The following is a 19,072-nucleotide window of genomic DNA, read 5'->3' on the forward strand; positions in this document are numbered from 1 at the left end:
CAATATGACAGCAATGATATGAGCAGTGTACAGTGGATATAAAAAGTCTATACACCCCTGTTAAAATGTCAGGTTGCTGTCATGTAAAAAAATGATACAAAGATCAATCATTTCAGAACTTTTTCCACCTTTTTAATGTGACCTATAAACTGTACAACTCAGTTGAACAACAAGGGCCGCTTCATCGGGAGGGTATCTGTGATAGGATCAAAGAGACAATGTAATGATTGAAAGGCATAAAAGTTAGGACTTGTAAAGCAGCATCATGATTAAAAGGAGTATTGATAGGGATAAGAAGGAGGAAGGAGCAGAGCTGCTTACCCATGTCCCAGCAGCCACTAAGCGCAGAGCGTCGCCACCAAAAGAGGTCTCCTGCAGCGACTCGGGGGAGCCACAAACAGGCCCGGACTGGCCATAGGGCAGACCGGGCCAGGGCCGCCTGCTCCGTAGCATGTTGCTGTTCAGGCCGCACAGCAGGAGGTAAGCGGCGACCGCGGGCTGAACATGGTTAACACAGGCCATGGCCGTTGCTCGCCGCTACCGCTATGCAGCTGTGCCTGTGTCTTCTCCGGCTGAACTTTCGGCTGCATGGGCTGAGCTGTGTGTCTCTCTCACACACAGCTCGGCCTCAGAGCCGCGCTGACAGTTCCGCTCTCTGCTCCCAGGGACTGCTCCTCCTCCTCCAGCCAAGGTGTCCGCACAGTGGGGCAAGGGGGAGGGCTGCTGTCAGGATGTCCCCCCACTCTCTTGTCGGCAGCACATGTGAGGAGAAAGCTTCCTGCCTATTGTTCTTCCCAGCATTATGGGAAATGTAGTCCCAGAGATAGGTGGCCCAATTGTTTTCACTCCCCAGCATGCATTCTGCTGGGGGGGGGGGGGGGGCTGAAAAACCAGAAATAAGCTGAGAGAGAACTAATAGCCCCAGAACCACCAGAGAGAGAGCCACGCTGTACCCGCACCCCCAGAGAGAGAGCCACGCTGTACCCGCACCACCAAAAAGAGAGCAGGTCAGTGTCACTGGGCAGTGTGGGCACAATAGGAGACAGACAGTACTAGCATTGTATGGCCACAATAGGACTGGGACACTGTAATATAAAGGGGACTGCACTGTAAAGGGGCACTGTAATCACCCTGTCCCTGCACATTACAGTGTGGAGGACCGACACCAGCCACCCCCGCGAATGTCTACCAACCGCCTATTTTTTGTCCCAGTCCGGGCCTGTCCACAAATAACGTTCGGAATCTGGGTAAATGAGGTAAAAGACATGGATATGCTGTGGACTTCCCAAGCCAAAATTGTAGGCCAGTGAAGAGGTGAATGAGATGGTGAAAATAAATGTGGGTGGACATAGAAATAAAAGTAATGGAATAATGGTGAAAAGTGCGGAGTGTGCATTTAAACAACGTGAAAAAAGCATCAAATATTGAGTGAGAAACATTGGTGAAAGTGAACAAATAGATAAATGAAATTGAAGTGAGACAGGGGATGTATTGATTGTGAGGCACATGGGGGTGGGGAATTGAACAAATTAGCATGGTGTGAATGAGTGTGAAAAAGAAAGAGAGAGAAAAGAGGGAATAAGAACAAGCAAAGAAGGGGTAGCGAGAGGAAGGGAAGGAAAGAGAAAACAAAAGACACCAAAAAGGGGGGGGGGGGATAAAATAAAAGGGGAGGGGAGAGAGGAAAGGAATATGGGGGTCCCGGGAGAGGCAAACCCAGTAGGTCCACCAGTCCGTGGCACTGGTGGACCGTAGGCATAGGGTGGAGGCATGGTAGGGCTAATCCACCCATGCCAAAGTCGCCTATAAGAAAAAGGGTAAACGGTATTATAGTTAAAAATGTCGGTGCCTAGGGTACAGGGCACCTCAACTTGGCTGTGATAAAGCTGTATAGGTTGGAGTGGCTTACTAGAAGCTGACTGAGGCACAACAATCCCAGGTTCCCAGGTCCAGAGGGTCTGTATGCAGGCAAATGCCTGTTATTTGTAGCTCCTAACCCTGTGACGTTAAATCACACGCCGGCGGGCGACGTCGCAAGGTCAGAGCTGGCGCACGCGCACTAGCCCTATAGCTGAGGGAAGATGTCCCTGCCTCGGCCAGTGCAAGAGGAGGGGGTGGCCCCGATAACTGGACCGACTCCTCCACCAGGGAGCTCACCGGGCCGGCGCTGGAAGACACAGGTGGAGCGTCCCGCGCCAGCACCTGTCATGGGGCAGGGGGGGAGGGAAGCAGCAAGGCTCAAATGTGGATATAAAGAGGGTAGTTGACACGGAAACAATCAATGAAAATTGATTAAAGGGGAGTAAAATTGTGATGTAACAAAAAATGATGATAATTTATAAATAGGAGAAATATCCTACGAAGCCAATGCAGCCAAAAAACACAACAGAGACCCAAGGTATCAAGGGGTCGAAGACTGGGACACATGATGGGGTGCATCATGATAAAAATAGGCGGTTAGCCTGTAATGAGGTAATAAAATGTAGTCTTGCCCCAACCAATGGCCATCTAAGGTGCATGGGTTGCATTGGGGCTAATAGTAACAACTTGTTGGATAGTAAACCAAGGGTAGTTAAGTATAATTTAAGAGACCAACCCCGAATCGACCATATGATCAATGGGGGTTTGAGATGCTGGAGAGTGGAATGAATGGGAGCAATGAGGTGGAAGGCAAGGGACAGCCATGTCCACTCTGGTTGCACGCCAAAATCCCATTCGACAGTGCGCCAGGTGTTATCCACCTAATGAATATAGAAAAAAAGTATGGCCTCTATGTTGGGTACCAAAATAGGGATTGATAGGGACTTGTACCATCATCCAGGAATCATTGAATAGCAAAGTTGGTAGCCTAGTCCCCAACTAGGCTGCCACAAGAACAAGGGGGCAATTGGACTATCACGGTACAGTAAGGCAATACAATTTTGAATAATATAACGGAATATAAAAATTACAAAGGATTTTATTGATGCCAAAAAACAAATCCTCATTTACAAATAAAAAACATGGCAGCGGTACAAGTATATCACCAGTGAAAAGAATAACCCTAAAAGGGGAGAATCACATTAGGACAATGGATTACAGATGTTTGTTCAACTGAGTTGTACAGTTTATAGGTCACATTAAAGGTGGAAAAAGTTCTAAAAATGGTTTATCTTTGTCTCATTTTTTTACATTACAGAAACCTGACATTTTACCGTGTGTGTGTGTGTGTGTGTGCGTGTAGACTTTTTATATCCACTGTAACTCTAATTCAGGTTCTGGTCCCACTTTCTTCCTCATCCTTGCATAAACCTTAAAGTAAGAGGGGACAAAGTGCCTACCTAGTCCCAGCTTCAGAACTGATTGGAGTTCGTAGAGAACTGTAAGCAGCTCCAGGGGTTTTCAGTTGCATTTTCACTTTTTTTTTTTTCACCTCCGTATTTCAGGTAATTAACCTGTATCAGATGACTCCCGAAATGTGGGAGGAGAGGATCACTGCCTGGTATGCAGAGCATCGTGGACGAACCAGGTAAGATACCTGTTTATATATCTCTTGGTTTCAGTACTTTTGTAGATTTTGCTATACACGGATTGCATAGAAAATGGGAATAATTGCACATGGGCATCTTTTTTTTATTTTATTTTTTTTAAACGACTATTAATTTTTACCTTTCTGAATGTACTAAGGAAATTTCGGTACAAAGCGGGTCATCTCTAGTTTGCCCGTTTTGTTCACGTTAAACTTAGCATTGTTTTCTTCCTGTTTGAAAAATACTAAATGCTATAGTCTTTTATTGGTCTCCTTCTTTTCACATGAATGGTACTGATCAAAACAAATTACAGTTCACATTCAGAGTATTACTTCCTCAATCTAGACACAGAAACATGGATACAGTGTACATACAGTACATCATAAGCATATACATGAATTATATGCAAGTATATTGCAAAAGACAACAACAAACTGCATATATCAATACCATTCTTGTGGTACTTCTAGGTAAATAGAATACCCGATATTCAAGTTTTTAATTATAGGGATGGGGTAATCCCAACCCCAGTATTGACGAGTAAAAGTTATCTGAAGATGCGGTATCCACTGGATATTAAGGGTGGGGCTAGTCTCCTTGAGGGAAAAGAGGTAATTGCGTAGAAGTTCCTCTGCTGGCACATTAATTATGTACTCGGTTTAAGAAGGTCCTTACCCAGAAAGTAACTTTTTGTATTAATTTGTACATGAGAACTCTAACCAGTGGAACCAAGTAGTTCTGAATTTGTCGTCTGAGCTTTTTATTGAACTGGTCAGATTCTCCATCATTCTAATCCTTAAGGCCCCTTTCACACTGGGGCGGGAGGTGCATCAGCGGTAAAGCGCCGCTATTTTTAGCGGTGCTTTACCGTCGTTTTAGCGGCGGTATTCGGCCGCTAGCGGGGGGGGTTTACCCCCCCCCGCTAGCGGCCGAGAAAGGGATAAAAACCACCGCAAAGCGCCGCTGCAGAGTGCCCCATTGATTTCAATAGGTAGGAGCAGTGTACACACCGCTCCTTCACTGCTCCAAAGATGCTGCTAACAGGACTTTTTTTTTTCCCGTCCTGCTAGCGCACCGCTCCAGTGTGAAAGCCGTCGGGGCTTTCACATTGGAGACAAAACAGCGGCACTGTCTAACGTTCACATTTCAGCCATTATGCTATTGTTGGAGGAGTATAGGACTTCTTCTAGTTCACTGGTATACAAGAGCGTGCTGAATTAAAGTGGAAGTAAACCCTCCTATCATTTTCAGCCAAGGAAGCTGCCATCTTGGCCTCTGTTTAATCTTCAACTGCCATGATGCTATATATATATATATATATATATATATATATATATATATATATATATATATATATATATATATATATATATATATATATATATATATATATATATATATATATATATATATATATATATATATATATGATCCGTTATGACACCAGGCATTGGATGGTTTGACAATTTAGTTGAGAGCCCAACCAAAGTGACAGTTGGCATTCCCGGCATGCTGGGAATGTAACTGTTTGTTGAAACTGTTAAATCAATGGGATTACTTCTGTTTTAACTAAGTGAATAATAACTGATTTTTTTGTAGCGATTTAGAGGGACTGTGTTGTTGTTAAAGAGGAGTTCTAGCCACCTGTGGGAAAAATAAAAGCCAGCAGTTACAAAAGCTATAGCTGCTGACTTTAAAAAAACATCCACTCACCTGTCCCAAAATCCAGCTGTGTGCTCACTCAAGTTGGTCTGACCTGCTGTCTTCGTCCGACTTCACTATGGGCACCCGGCTCTGACAGCTTGCGGCTTCACAGCCAAGTGCCCACTGCGCATGCGCGAGACGCACTGCGCATCGTGATTGGTGGATGCAGTCTTTGTGGGACCTGTCAGTGTTCCAGAAGACTTCAAGAGAGAGGTAGGAGAACTTCCATTCCGAGCAGTGCTGAGAACGGAAGCAGGTACCTGTCAAAATTGGGTACCTGCTCCTCAAAAGTGCCAATTGTGCAAGAGGAGGGGGGACGAGTCCTTAAAGTGGAACTTCCCCTTTTGGGTGGAGCTCCACTTTAAAGGGGTTGTTCTATGCATTGAGGTGACAAACCTCTTGTAGTGCACCAGCCCCCCTTTTACTTACCTGAGCCCAATCGTTCCTGCGCCGGGGATGAGCCCACTCGCTCCAGCTGGTGTCTCGGGTCCTGATTGGATAGATTGATAGCAGCACACCCATTTTCTCCAGCTGCTGTCAGTCAAATCCAATAATGCGGAAGGTGGGGGGGCGGAGCCAAGTCCTGTTGTCTGTGTCACTGGACGCAGCAGCAGGACACGGGTGCCCCGAGGGGGAGCGCTTCTCTGACGGGGCACTCGAGAAGAGGAGGAGCCAGGAGCGCTGCTGAGGGACCCGAGAAGAGGCGCATTGGGGCCACTCTGTGCAAAACCAACTGCACAGAGGAGGTAAGTATGGAGATGTTGTGTTTTTTTTTTTTTTTTTTTTTTTTTTTAAACAAAGGAACGTTTACATATCCTTTAAGGAGGAAATCCGCAGGATCTTTAGGCATAGAGAGCTCGGTTAATTTTTGAACTGGAGTACTTGAGTCCATAAGGACTAAAGTGCAGGACACGACCAATAGATATGAAGTAAATGACCTGTCCCAGTCTGACATCGCAAGCACGAGTTGGGTACTGAAGGTTAAATAGAGTGTAAGTGAGGGGGTACAATACAACCTTGTCACTGGCTAGTAGCCCAATTCTTGGTACTTGTTACTGATTAATGATAAATGAGAGTTTGAGAATTTTGGATCTATCTGCAGGGGATAGAGTAGTTTTGTACTGTAGGTCCCTTTCCCAGTGGTCCAGGAGTCATAGCGGAGATTCTGAGATTTCTGTTAATAACATTTTGTATGACATAGTTTGTGTCACATCGGGCCCACTCCCTGACACTCCCTCTCAAATTGGGTCAGGTAGCATCGGAAATGGTGAGCGTTCGGAAGTATCTTGCTGAAATGAGACAGTTGTAGGAACCTCGAAGTTCTCAGTAATGTAAAATCTGGATAGTGTAGCATGAAATCAGTTGTCAGACAGTTTGCATTAAAAATGTAATATGGTGCGCGACTCTAGTTTTCATGATTTGTCATATAGACTGGGTTCCAACTGCAGGTTCCCTAGAATAGGGAATAAGTGTGAGTGGGATGGGGATATGTTGTAGACCACGAACGCATGTTTATAAATATGCCATGTCGGTGAGATGGTTAGGTGTTCACTGAGTTCCATTGTTGGAAAAGTGGAACACTACAAAAAGAAGTTTAAATGAGTCACCTTAGATAGCTTGCTCCATACCTAACCATTGTTTTATATTGAGATGTCTGTGCCAATCTGGGGCTCTGGTCAGGGCCACTGCACGTCTGGAAGTGACATCCCTCCGCTATCTTTTAATTTTTATTTTTTTGTAAGCATTTATAATGCAGAAAATTGACACACACATTGCCAATAAACACAGAACACCAGAAAATGGTACAACAGAGCGCATTTTCAAACAAACAACATGAGAATAGTACACCTAACATGACCAAATATATGTTGGAGTCATAGGAAAATGAAGGCAAGAAATTGGCGACAATATTGGCATTTCAAGAACATTGTGGGCACGATTACGTGAATTCTCTACAGGAAGAATCCAAGTGGTAAGAAGAAGGGGATTGAAGCAAACACTGGAGAAGACTGACTTTCCGAGAAATCATAGGTCAAAGCATGGCATTGCTATCATTAAATTATACCTCTGCTATCTTTTGATCCACGTAGCATATCATGTATGATGCGTGCATGTTTTCAGACCCAGACAAACCTATTAAAGTGATTGTAAAGTCTCGTGTTTTTTTTAGTTAAAAATAACAAACATGTTATACTTGTCTGCTCTGTACAGTGGTTTTACACAGAGCAGCCTAGATCCTCCTTTTCTCAGGTCCACCTTCGGCTCTCCTGGTTGTGGGGGCACCCCAGCGGAGCCACAGCTCCCTGTGTCCATTCAGACGTGGAGCCACGGCCTGGCCCCGCCCCTTTCTCTCTTAATTGACTGAATGACTTTGACAGCAGCGGGAGCCAGTAGCGCACCGCTGCTGTCTCAGCCAATGAGGGGAGTCCCGGGCAGCCGAGACACTCCTGCAACATCGGTGGACCTGGAGGGACCTTAGGTAAGTATTAGAGGGGCTGCTGCACACAGAAGGCTTTTAATCTTAATGCATAGAATGCATTAAAGGGGTTGTAAAGGCAAAAGGTAAAGCCTTCTGTGTGCACCAGCCCCCCTCAGCCATTTTAATACTTGCCTGAGCCCCCTCTCTATTCAGCAATTTCCACAGCTGCCTTGTCCGTCCAGGACTCCCCTTCTCATTGGCTGAGACACAACATCGGCGCCATTGGCTCCTCCTGCTGTGAATCAAAGTCAGTTAACCAATGAGGAGAGAGAAGGGGCGGGGCCCAACCACAGCTCCGTGTCTGAATGGACACAGGGAGCTGCAGCTCAGCTCGGGTGTCCCAATAGCAAGCTGCTTGCTATGGGGGCACTTAATTGGAGGGAGGGTCCAGGAGCACAGAAGAGGAACCCGAGAAGAGGAGGATCTGTCAGCCTTGCAACGCCTCATGGGACTTGTAGTTTGGCAACAGCTGGAGGGCCACCAGTTTGAGACCCCTGATGTAAAGGCTCGATTTTTTTTTTTTTTCAATAAAAATAACAAATGAGCTATACTTACCTGCTCTGTGCAGTTGGTTGTGCACAGAGCAGGTAAGTATAGCTCATTTGTTATTTTTATTGAAAAAAAATATCTGACTCCTCGTTTTTCTTCTAAAATTTTGGTCGCATGTAATGTACTTCTCTCGGCATGCTTGGTTTTGGGCTGTAGTCACCACCTGTATACTACATTGCTCCTCATAAACCCCCCCTCCCAACACACACACACACTCTTCCTGCCAGGAGAGTGGTTGGAACGTGGGCGGAACACTGCTGTAATAACATGGTTGCTGTTGTGCAACATTGCTTGTGTGAATAAGGACACACACCTATCTTTATTTCCTCACAGTGGGCAGGATTGATACCTAAATAAAGACATTGGTTATCCTAATGCAGTATCATACTTTTGCCTGAGGTTTCCTTCCACTTTTTTTTTTTTTTTTTTCTAAATCTGAAAAAAAAAAAATTGATCTAAGATAGAAGCATGGAAAGGCAGTGTGCACATACCACTACATCATGTTTAAAGTGGAACTCCACTGCAACAGAGTACCACAATCCAGAAAATTTCTATGGCTATTTTGAATAAGGGGAGATGATTCATGCAGCAATTACTTTTTGGAATCCATCTGCCCTTAGCTCAGACATGCAGGCAGGAGGGTGTGCTTAGCTGAGAAAACCACTCCTCGCCCCCCCCCCCCCCCCCCCCACGAAGTCTCCTGGGAAGAGTTGGGCTGAACACCCCCGGGTTCAGTTTGCGCCAGAACTCTTGAACATCGCAAAAGTTTGGACCCGAACCATATTGAAGTCTATGGGACCCGAATTTGAAAAATCAAGTCCCCATTTTGAAGGCTTATTTGCAAGTTATTGACCATAAAAAGGGTATGGGGGGAGGGCGGGTACTGCCCTGGGGGGACATGTACCAATGCAAAAATTGTTTTTAAAAAACATTGTTTTTACAGGAGCAGTGATTTTAATGATGCTTAGTGAAAAGTGAAAAAAATCCTTTAAATATAGTGCCTGGGAGGTCCCCTTAGTCTGCCTGTAAAGTGGCGCATCTGTACCGTGTATAGAACCTGCTGCAGCAAAACTGACATTTTATAAAGAGAAAAAAGAGGACATTTAAATTGCCAGTAATACAAAAATGTTAAATACGCTATGGTCCCTCCCGAATTCCACACCAGACCCTTATCCGAGCATGCAGCCTGGTCAGTCAGGAAAGTGGGGAGCAAGCCCCCTCCTGAATCATACCAGGCCACATACCCTCAACATGGGAGGGGGGAGGGTGCATGTTGATGGGGACAAGGGCCTCTTTCTGACAACCCTGGTCTGTAGTTGTGGGTGTCTGCGGGCAGGGAGCTAATCGCAATCTGGAAGCCCTCTTTAATAAGGGGGCCCCTAGATCCCAGCCCCCTCCCATTGTACCCCTGCCCATTCACCAAAAAAAAATGTCAAAAATAAAAAGATAGGCAGTTTTTGAAAATTCCTTTATTAAAAAAAAATAAAACAATGTCCCCCGATATATAGATCCATCATCCATGACAACGCCCGCTGGACCAAAATGAGAAAAAAAAAACGCTCTGCCCGCGACAAAGGCTAACTGCCAAATGCCTGCTCTGCCGTTTGACAGTTCTTAAATAGGTAAGGGGCGGGTCCACCTGGTGACAGCTCCCACACCGTTTTTTTCTTTTTTCATTCAGCTGTCAGCGGGAAAGCCCATTGACAGCTGGTTATTCATCAGTTGTTAAGGACCCCGACCCCGCTCCTTAACAACCAGCTATTCACTGTGCCCTGATTGGACAGGGCTTAGAATGCACTGTACATTCGGCGAATAGGCGATGTTTGGGCCAAACTTTTTTGCTTGGCTCGAACTGTTCGCCCAACTCTACTCCTGGGACGTCTGACCTAATTAGCCTGGATCTGGAAACCAGGAAGGAACTGAAAAAATTAAATGTAAAAAAAGTAAAAAAAAAAAAAGTTTAAAGCAAGTAAATATGATCTGCATTCATATCTATATACTAATGCAAGAAGCATGAGGATTAAAAATGGTCAATAATGATTGAGAGCTTGAAGTTCCGATTTTATCTGGCTGAATAAGAACATCCTGGTGTAAATCACCTAAGATTTATTCTCTTCTTGTTTTACAGAGATGAAGCTGAGATGGAATACCTGAAAATAGCACAAGACCTAGAGATGTATGGAGTAAATTATTTCCTCATAAGGGTGAGAATTCAATGGGTCTTGTCATGCATTGTTGCAACTTCTAAACCATCAGTAACAAAAAACAAATGAAGTAAAATGTATGAGTGTGATCGAACAACTAAGGGAATAAAAACTACTGGTGTTGCCCAGAAATTATTGTTGTTTGCCACCTGCCCTTTTGAGGCAAAATGGCAATGTCTTCTAATGCCCCCTTCCCCCCCACTTCCTTACCACCTCACCCCTTCACTGCAGGAGTCTACCCTGTTTAAGCTATGGTGTTGTAACTTGCTCGGCTGACTGATGTGCCTGCTTCCCCACCTCCCCACTTGGCAGTGTTCAGCACCACTGAGAGGTCACATGCTTCCATATACTGGGTACCTCCTTTTTGTTAGCAGTGGTGCGAGGTCTCTAACCTGATGGCAATGCAGTAAGGGGGCATAGATCAGCGAGAATACCTTGCAGGAGGGGTGGAATATCAGCACTGTCACTTTTTCTTGACTGGCCTAAGTGACAATTTTTATTTAAAGAATCAGTATTTGACTTCTCAGGGGATCTACTTTTGTGTTTGGGGTATAAAGTGAGAGGGAGGTATCTGTGATCTGTATTTATGGCACACTCCTCATGGGGAAAAAATAACTCTAGATTCCTCTTTGTGTGGCTAATTATTTGAATCTGCGTTATGGATTGTCAGTAGGTTAAAATGTGTTCTTTTTGAAATCTTAGAACAAAAAAGGCACAGAGTTACTGCTTGGGGTAGATGCCCTTGGACTGCATATTTATGATCCTGAAAACAGACTCACCCCTAAAACTTCCTTCCCTTGGAATGAAATCCGGAATATCTCTTACAGTGACAAAGAGGTAAGAAGAGCATATTTTCTCTATATGAAGAGATTATTGCTTTAACCCAGGCTTATCATAAAGTTGTATATGTACATAAAGTGTGCTTCCTAGTTCATTATACACAACTCTTCTGTGATTACAGTTCACTATTAAGCCACTTGATAAGAAAATTGATGTCTTCAAGTTCAACTCCTCTAAACTACGGGTCAACAAGCTGGTAGGTTGCTCATGAGAAATCTGCAATATTCTATTATGTCAGTGATAATTATGGTGTTTCCTGGTAATCTGTGAAGATGTATATCACCTGGGACTTCTGCATTTTATCATCTGCCGAGTAGCTGATAAAGCAAATCTCACACACACTCAACTAATTCTTTATCAGAAGCTGTTTCCAAATTTATTTCTGATAACAGGTTCGCAATTTAAGTGAAATTACAGTTAAATAATAATGCCCTTTAGTCCAGTTATGTATCCGTTTAAAAAAGTAAGGCAATCAAAAAACAATGTCCTTGATGTACCATTATTGGCAGGGGGCTCTTGTCCGCCGGTCAACTTTGTCAGTAGTTTCTCAAATATTGCAGATATGTACCCTAAGGTCACCGGTGAAAATGGTTCTTGGGACACATCAAAACGGTAGTATTTGAAAACCTAGCAATGTATACAGGTATTGTTTCAGTTTAGGCCCCTTCCACATATGCACACCGTTCGTTCGATCAGTTCAGTCGGATGAAGTTTGCCATCAGTTTTTAATCCATTTTTACATCTGCCAACTAGAGTCCTTAATCACTTGAGTCCTGGAGCCATTTTTTCATTCAAAAACAGACCATTTGTTCGTTTTACATACATTTTTCCTCCGATCCATTTTTTTAATGGAAGTAAAATAGGGTTTCTTTCTCGTACATCACGGGACACAGAGCCTCAGTAATTACTGATGGGTTATGGGTATCACAAGGTGATTGGACACTGGTCACACCCTAGACAGGAAGTTCAACCCCCTAATATAACCCCTCCCCTTACTGGGGATACCTCCGTTTTTTCGCCAGTGTCTTAGGTGTTGGTCACGAATAAGATGTGCTGTGCTGAGCTCCAAAGGAGTATCCATCTCTGGGGCAAGCCATGCAACCGGATCCATTCAAAGTGCTTTTTCAGGCCAAATTGGATGGTACCCGGGCCTCGTGTCCGAAGAAACGAGGTTTTACCTGTAACACTTCTCTTTTTAGAGAGCTGGACCCCGGGATCAAGTATTTGTTTTTTTCAGCCATATCCCTGGCGGGGTGCTTTACGGGGCCAGAACTGCGGATCCTCCTATTCTAGGGGGCCCCAGTCTCTGAAGGTTTTTTTCAAACAGAGCCCACTGTGAGAGGTGAAGATTGGGTCTGTATTACAGAACCCTGCAGCTGTATAAGGGAGACTCCTCAAGAATTTTTTAATTCTAGTAGGTTTTCTCCTTTAAGTAAATGTATGCTATGCCTATTGTCGCCACCGGGGGCTGCCAAGTGCACTTACCTTTTCATCCTTGTTCTGCCTGTTTCAAGTGTCCACGCTGTACGCTTCTCCAGCCAGGCTCCAGGTAGGATGCGTTGGGGGGGGGGTTCTCTCCTTTAGCATGCTTCCCACCCATGATTTAGGAGGGCCGGGGTGGACTGTGCAAACAGCGGTAGTATACCGCACGACCGCTGCTGCTGCCGCAGCTACTGTGTTTTCGGCAGGTTCCCCATCCACTGGCCCTTCTCTCTCCTCCACCCCAGCCTCCCCTTCATGCTTGTCCCGAGGATCGGAGCCTCGGCTCGCGCGGGAAAGCACACGTTTTCGGAAAAAAAAACGAGGGGGGCGCGGGAGGGCTGGTCGGAGGAGGGGGGGTGGAGCATTAACGCGACGTCCGGCGTGATTAGACGTCCACATCGCTGGCTACACAGGCTATAAAGTGCACTCTTTCAGGTGCACACAGCCTATGGAGGGACACAGAGCTGACGGGCGCATGTGAGGTGGGACACAGGCATTCTCCCAGGCAGCATTTACTTAAAACACCAGACTGAGCATTGGTAGCAGCAGCAGTTGCTGAACTACATCGCTCAGCAGTCAGTGTTTGTTTGTGGTACCTCCACCTTTTGTTGCTTTGCACTATGGGTAAAAGAGGTACAAATACCCCAAAAACCAGAGGATCTAGGGGATCTCCCTAAAGCTCTGAGGACCCCCCTTCTGCTGCATCTTCCCCCCCCCCCCCCCGAAGGACCTGGGATGGCTGGCCAGGGTGAGCCATCGGGGTCAGGGGCTGCATCTGCTTCTGGCACTTCAGCCCCTGTATACATTACGCAGAAGGTTTTTTCCTCAACCATTAATGGATTAGAGGAAAGACTAATGGCCTTAATCGCATCTTCGCTCAGTGGAAGAAAACGCACTAGGTCTCCCATTGTTACCCAGGACCCTCAAGCAGAGGAACTCTGTGGAAAAAGGAGAGGAATCCCTCTCAGAGGATCGGGATGAGACTAATGATTCCTCTTCTGGGGAATCAAGTGGAGAAGTGCCCTCTTCAGCTTCTCAGGATGAGAAGGTGTTGGTGCAACAGCCTACTAGACAAGATGCTAAAGCCTCTTTATGAAGGAGCACCCCCGCTCGCTTGGGTGGGGGGAAGACTGCTACAGTTCTCAAAGCTCTGGCAGGAAGATTTCCAGGACAGATGGGTAGTCTCCATGGTAACTCTAGGTTACAAACTGGAGTTCCGAGCATTCCCCTCTCCTTGCTTCCTCACATCAAATGTCCCCAAAGATCCAGAGAAAAAGCAGTCTCTCCTTCTAGCGTTAGAGCGACTATTGTCGCAAAAGGTCATCGTGGTGGTTCCCACAGAAGAGCAGGGATTGGGGTTTTATTCAAACCATTTCACTGTTCAAAAACCAAATGGAGATGTCGGACCCATTCTGGATCTAAAGGATCCCTAAAGATTCCAGCCTTTCGCATGGAATCAATTCGATCAGTAGTCTCCATCCTACAAGGAGGAGAATTTCTGGCATCAATAGACATCAAAGATGCTTCCCTGCATGTACCCATTTTCCCTGCTCATCAAAAGTACTTGCGTTTTGAAGTAGAAAAACGCCACTTTCAGTTTGTAGCCCTGCCTTTCGGGCTAGCCACTGCACCTCGGGTGTTTTACAAAGATCTTGGCTCCTCCTCTGGCCAGATTAAGGGCCCAAGGTATAACTGTCATAGCATACCTAGACGACCTGCTCTTGATAGACCGGTCGGTAGCCTGCCTGGACCAGAACTTGGTCACCACAGTCAACTACTTGGAATACCTAGGTTGGATTCTCAACTTAGAAAAGTCTTTCTTAAAACCAGTAAGAAGACTAGAGTATTTGGGCCTGGTCATAGATACAAGCCAAGAGAAGGTATTTTTACCTCAGGCAAAGACCAGTGCCTTAAAAGAACTGATTCAGGTAGTCAGGACAAAAAAGGGTCCTTCTGTTCGCCTTTATATGAGGCTGCTGGGAAAGATGGTGGCTTCATTCGAAGCGGTTACCTATGCTCAGTTTCATTCGAGACTGCTGCAAAACGGTATCCTGTCTGCCTGGAACAAGAAAATGCAGGCATTAGATTTTCCGATGCGTCTGTCTCCTACAGTGCGTCAGAGCCTCAGTTGGTGGTTAATACCCGAAAACCTGCAAAAAGGGAAATCTTTTTTACCGGTTACCTGGACAGTGGTAACAACGGATGCCAGTCTTTCGGGTTGGAGCAGTTCTGGAACAGTCTGCGGTCCAAGGGGAATGGTCCAAAATCGAAAGGACCTTACCCATCAACATTCTGGAGATCCGTGCGGCATATCTAGCCCTAAGGGCCTGGACTCTCAGGCTACAGGGTTGTCCTGTCAGGATCCAGTCCGACAATGCCACAGCAGTGGCTTATATCAATCATCAAGGAGGCACCAGGAGTCGTGCAGCTCAGGGAGAAGTGAACCAGATTTTAGTCTGGGCAGAAAAGCGTGTGCCATGCATATCGGCAGTTTTCATTCCGGGGATAGAGAACTGGCAGGCAGACTATTTGAGTCACCAGCGGTTAGTCCCAGGGGAATGGTCTTTTCACCCCGACGTCTTTTGGGCCATATGCCAAAGATGGGGGGTTCCAGATGTAGATCTTTGCATCCAGATTCAACAAAAGATCGACAAGTTTGTGGCAAGAACAAAGGATCCTCTTGCATGCGGGACAGATGCGTTGGTGATTCCGTGGCATCGGTTCTCACTGATTTATGCATTCCCTCCTATTCTGCTACTGCCACGACTCCTTCGCAGGATCAGGCAGGAAAAGAAGTCAGTACTTCTGGTGGCCCCAGCTTGGCCCAGGAGAGCTTGGTATGCAGAAATAGTAAGGATGACAGTGGGTTCCCCGTGGACCCTACCGTCACGTCCAGACCTTGTTATCTCAAGCTCCAGTATTCCATCCTGCCTTACAAACGTTAAATTTGACGGTTTGGCTATTGAAACCCACGTTCTGAAGAATCGTGGGCTTTCAGGTCCTGTGATCTCTACCTTGATCAATGCGAGGAAGCCAGCTTCCAGAGTAATTTATCATAGAGTCTTGGAAGACATGTATCCTGGTGTGAGGCCAGGGGTTGGCATCCCAGAAAATATGTCATAGGTAGAATTCTTGACTTTCTACAAATGGGAGTAGAGATGAAGCTGGCCTTGAGTACCATCAAGGGCCAGGTCTCGGCCTTATCAGTATTATTTCAACGGCCACTTGCTTCACATTCTTTGGTCTGGAACTTTATGCAGGGGGCGATGCGTCTTAAGGCGCCCCTAAACCCCTGGGGCTTGAATTTGGTTCTGTCGGTTTTACAAAAACAGCCTTTTGAACCAATACGTCAGATTCCCTTGGTCTTGTTGACAAGAAAGTAAATTTTTCTGGTAGCCATTTCTTCTGCTAGAATAGCATCAGAATTAGCAGCTCTTTCCTGTAAAGAACCTTATTTAATCTTGCATAAGGATAGAGTGGTATTGCGCCCTCATCCTAGCTTTCTACCGAAAGTGGTTTCAGATTTCCATCTAAACCAAGATATTATTCTGACTTCCTTTTTTCCAGATCCCTGTTCTACGGAAGAAAGGTCACTACATTTTTTGGATGTAGTAAGAGCAGTCAAGGCCTAAGCAACTGCTCAAATTCGCAAAACGGATGTTTTGTTCGTACTGCCAGAAGGTCCCAATAGAGGACAGGCAGCGTCAAAGTCTACCATTTCTAAATGGATTCAACAAATGATTATTCAAGCTTACGGTTTGAAACAGAAAATTCCACCTTTTCAAATCAAGGCACACTCCACAAGGGCTATAAGTGCTTCTTGGGCAGTGCATCACCGGGCCTCTATGGCTCAAATTTGCGAGGCCTCAACCTGGTCTTCAGTCCATACATTGACCAGATTTTATCAGGTGGATGTAGGAAGGCATGAGGATATCGCCTTTGGGCGTAGTGTGCTGCAGGCAGTGGTACGAGGTCCTCAGGTCTGATTACACCCTACATTGTGTGGTCCCCTCCCCTCAAATAGTATTGCTCTGGGACATCCCATCAGTAATTACTGAGGCTCTGTGTCCCGTGATGTACGAGAAAGGGAAAAAGGATTTTTCTAACAGCTTACCTGTAAAATCCTTTTCTTTTGAGGTACATCACGGGACACAGAGGTCCCGCCCCTCTTCTAATACACTTATATTGCTTGCTACAAAACTGAGGTACTCCCAGTTAGGGGAGGGATTATATAGGGGGTTGAACTTCCTGTCTAGGGTGTGAGCAGTGTCCAATCACCTTGTGATACCCATAACCCATCAGTAATTACTGAGGCTCTGTGTCCCGTGATGTACCTCAAAAGAGAAGGATTTCACAGGTAAGCTGTTATAAAAATCCTATTTTTAACCCGTTCCAAAAAATGGATGTTGACTGAAGTGCATGTAAATGGATGATCTATTTACATCTGTTTTTCCATAGAGATGCATTGATGTCCGTTTTTCATCTGTCAACGGAGGATGAAAAACAGACAAGTGGTCCGCATTTGTGAAAGGGGCTGGTCAGTGGGAAGTATGCAACCCTACAGCCTGTGTCAGAATTGCCACCATTACAGATGGCTAAAAATTTAATTAGTGTCATGCTGCTGACTTTGCCAGGTGGCATTGGTTCTGGAAATATGCAAACCCCATCGATGGCATGTCAATCCCACAGCTCATGGAACCCCTAGCAACCTCTTGAACAACCTTGATTGGCTGGTATAACTGCTTCCCTTGTCTTTCGTGAGAGTAGATTCGAAAGGGCTCTCAAAATCGACTTGCACCATGCCGAATAATATTTTAGAAGCGTGTACAACTTGCACCCCCTCTTTCTCTCTGTCAGTCATATTGCCTGAGAAATAGTATATTAGAATAATTCATCTGTAAAACCTGCAAGTTCTCTGAGCTTATCTTGTTTTTCTTTAAAGCAGACCACCAACAAACCTAAAAACTGGCATTAAAGTCAGAAACTTTGGTTGTTCTATGAGGGGTGTTCAAGTCAAACCGGGACTTTTGCATTTATATAATAAAGGAAAACATTTCAAGAAGTGGAAACTGCATTTATTTTTTGAAATACTCCACTGCTATGTTTATACACTTATCCCAGCGTTTAACCGTTTGCTGACCAGCCGCCGCAGTTTTACTGCAGCAGAATGGCACGGCTAGACGAAACAACGTTGCCTTCCGTCGCTTCGCCTTTTGGCCACTAGGGGCGTGCCCGCAGCGTGTGCCAGGAGCCGATGGCACGATATATTATATTCTCTCTCTGTGTCTGTCTCTCTCTTAAAGAGTCCCATCCCATCCCCCCTACAGTTAGAACACACCTAAGGAACACAGTTAAACCCTTCCCTGCCAATGACATTTTATACAGTAATCTGTGCATTTTTATAGCATTACTGACATTACTGTAACATATTCGGTTAATGTCTATCCATCTGTACCCTCTACTCTGCTGAACTGACATTACTGTAACATATTTGGTAAATGTCTTCTGCTGTCATGTCTTTAAACTTCTATATTTAATGCTAGCTATATAACAACCACACTACAATAGCAACATTACTGGTGATTGATTCTCAACTCCATGTGGCTTGAGTGATCAAGAGGTAATTAGCTTTACAACCCTAGCCTGTGTCTGGTCTGATATTGGCCATCTTCTCTCCCACATTCAGGTGTCTCAAATCAGACCCTTTGATGACCAATAGAGAAATGCATGCCTGCTCAGTCTCCCTATAAATTTAAAGCAGCCTATGGGGTGACGCAGACAGGGGCAAGGTGCAGACATCATGGCTCTGTCCTGAGTGGCTCTGTCACGAGTGATGCGCAGTTTCACCGCCGCAGTTTACCGAAAGCAGGATAACTAAAACTGGATGAAGATACAACAAGAACTCTGCTCCACTCTGCAAGACGGCAAGCAAACCAGCATTTGACATTTATTTTATATCAAGTCAGATCAGTCACTCTATCCACTAACATGCTCCTCATTCTCTTCCTTCTCACATCAGTGTCTTCTATCCTCAAATTATCCATATTCTACCCCTCCTCTCTACCCTGCAGCATACACATATCACCCTCACTCCTACCCTCTCCCTACTACTGCACCCATCATCTCCTGCATTTGCTGCACCCACATGCTTGCATAAACACCAGGGCCACTAGATACTTGTGCTCATGCACATCCCACTCCCACTTCGCCTTCCTCACCCTCCTCCTTCTCCTAGTCTCAGGTGACATTTCTCCTAATCCTGGTCCGCCATTTTCAAACTGCAAGCCACATCTCCAATACCCCTC

At 45.4% G+C, this 19,072-nt stretch overlaps 1 protein-coding gene across 2 annotated transcripts in view; it reads left to right on the forward strand.

Annotated features, from left to right (window-relative positions):
* The window catches only part of NF2 (NF2, moesin-ezrin-radixin like (MERLIN) tumor suppressor), a 156,404-nt gene that overhangs the window by 33,017 nt on the left and 104,315 nt on the right, over nucleotides 1-19,072 (forward strand). For both annotated transcript variants that reach the window (XM_073630703.1, XM_073630693.1), the window contains exons 7-10: nucleotides 3,426-3,508; nucleotides 10,370-10,445; nucleotides 11,148-11,282; nucleotides 11,407-11,481. In XM_073630703.1, the coding sequence (XP_073486804.1) occupies nucleotides 3,426-3,508; nucleotides 10,370-10,445; nucleotides 11,148-11,282; nucleotides 11,407-11,481 (369 nt within the window). The remainder of the gene's footprint in view (nucleotides 1-3,425; nucleotides 3,509-10,369; nucleotides 10,446-11,147; nucleotides 11,283-11,406; nucleotides 11,482-19,072) is intronic.

The sequence above is a fragment of the Aquarana catesbeiana genome, linkage group LG01 (genome assembly GCF_042186555.1).
Source record: "Aquarana catesbeiana isolate 2022-GZ linkage group LG01, ASM4218655v1, whole genome shotgun sequence".
NCBI lineage: Eukaryota > Metazoa > Chordata > Amphibia > Anura > Ranidae > Aquarana > Aquarana catesbeiana.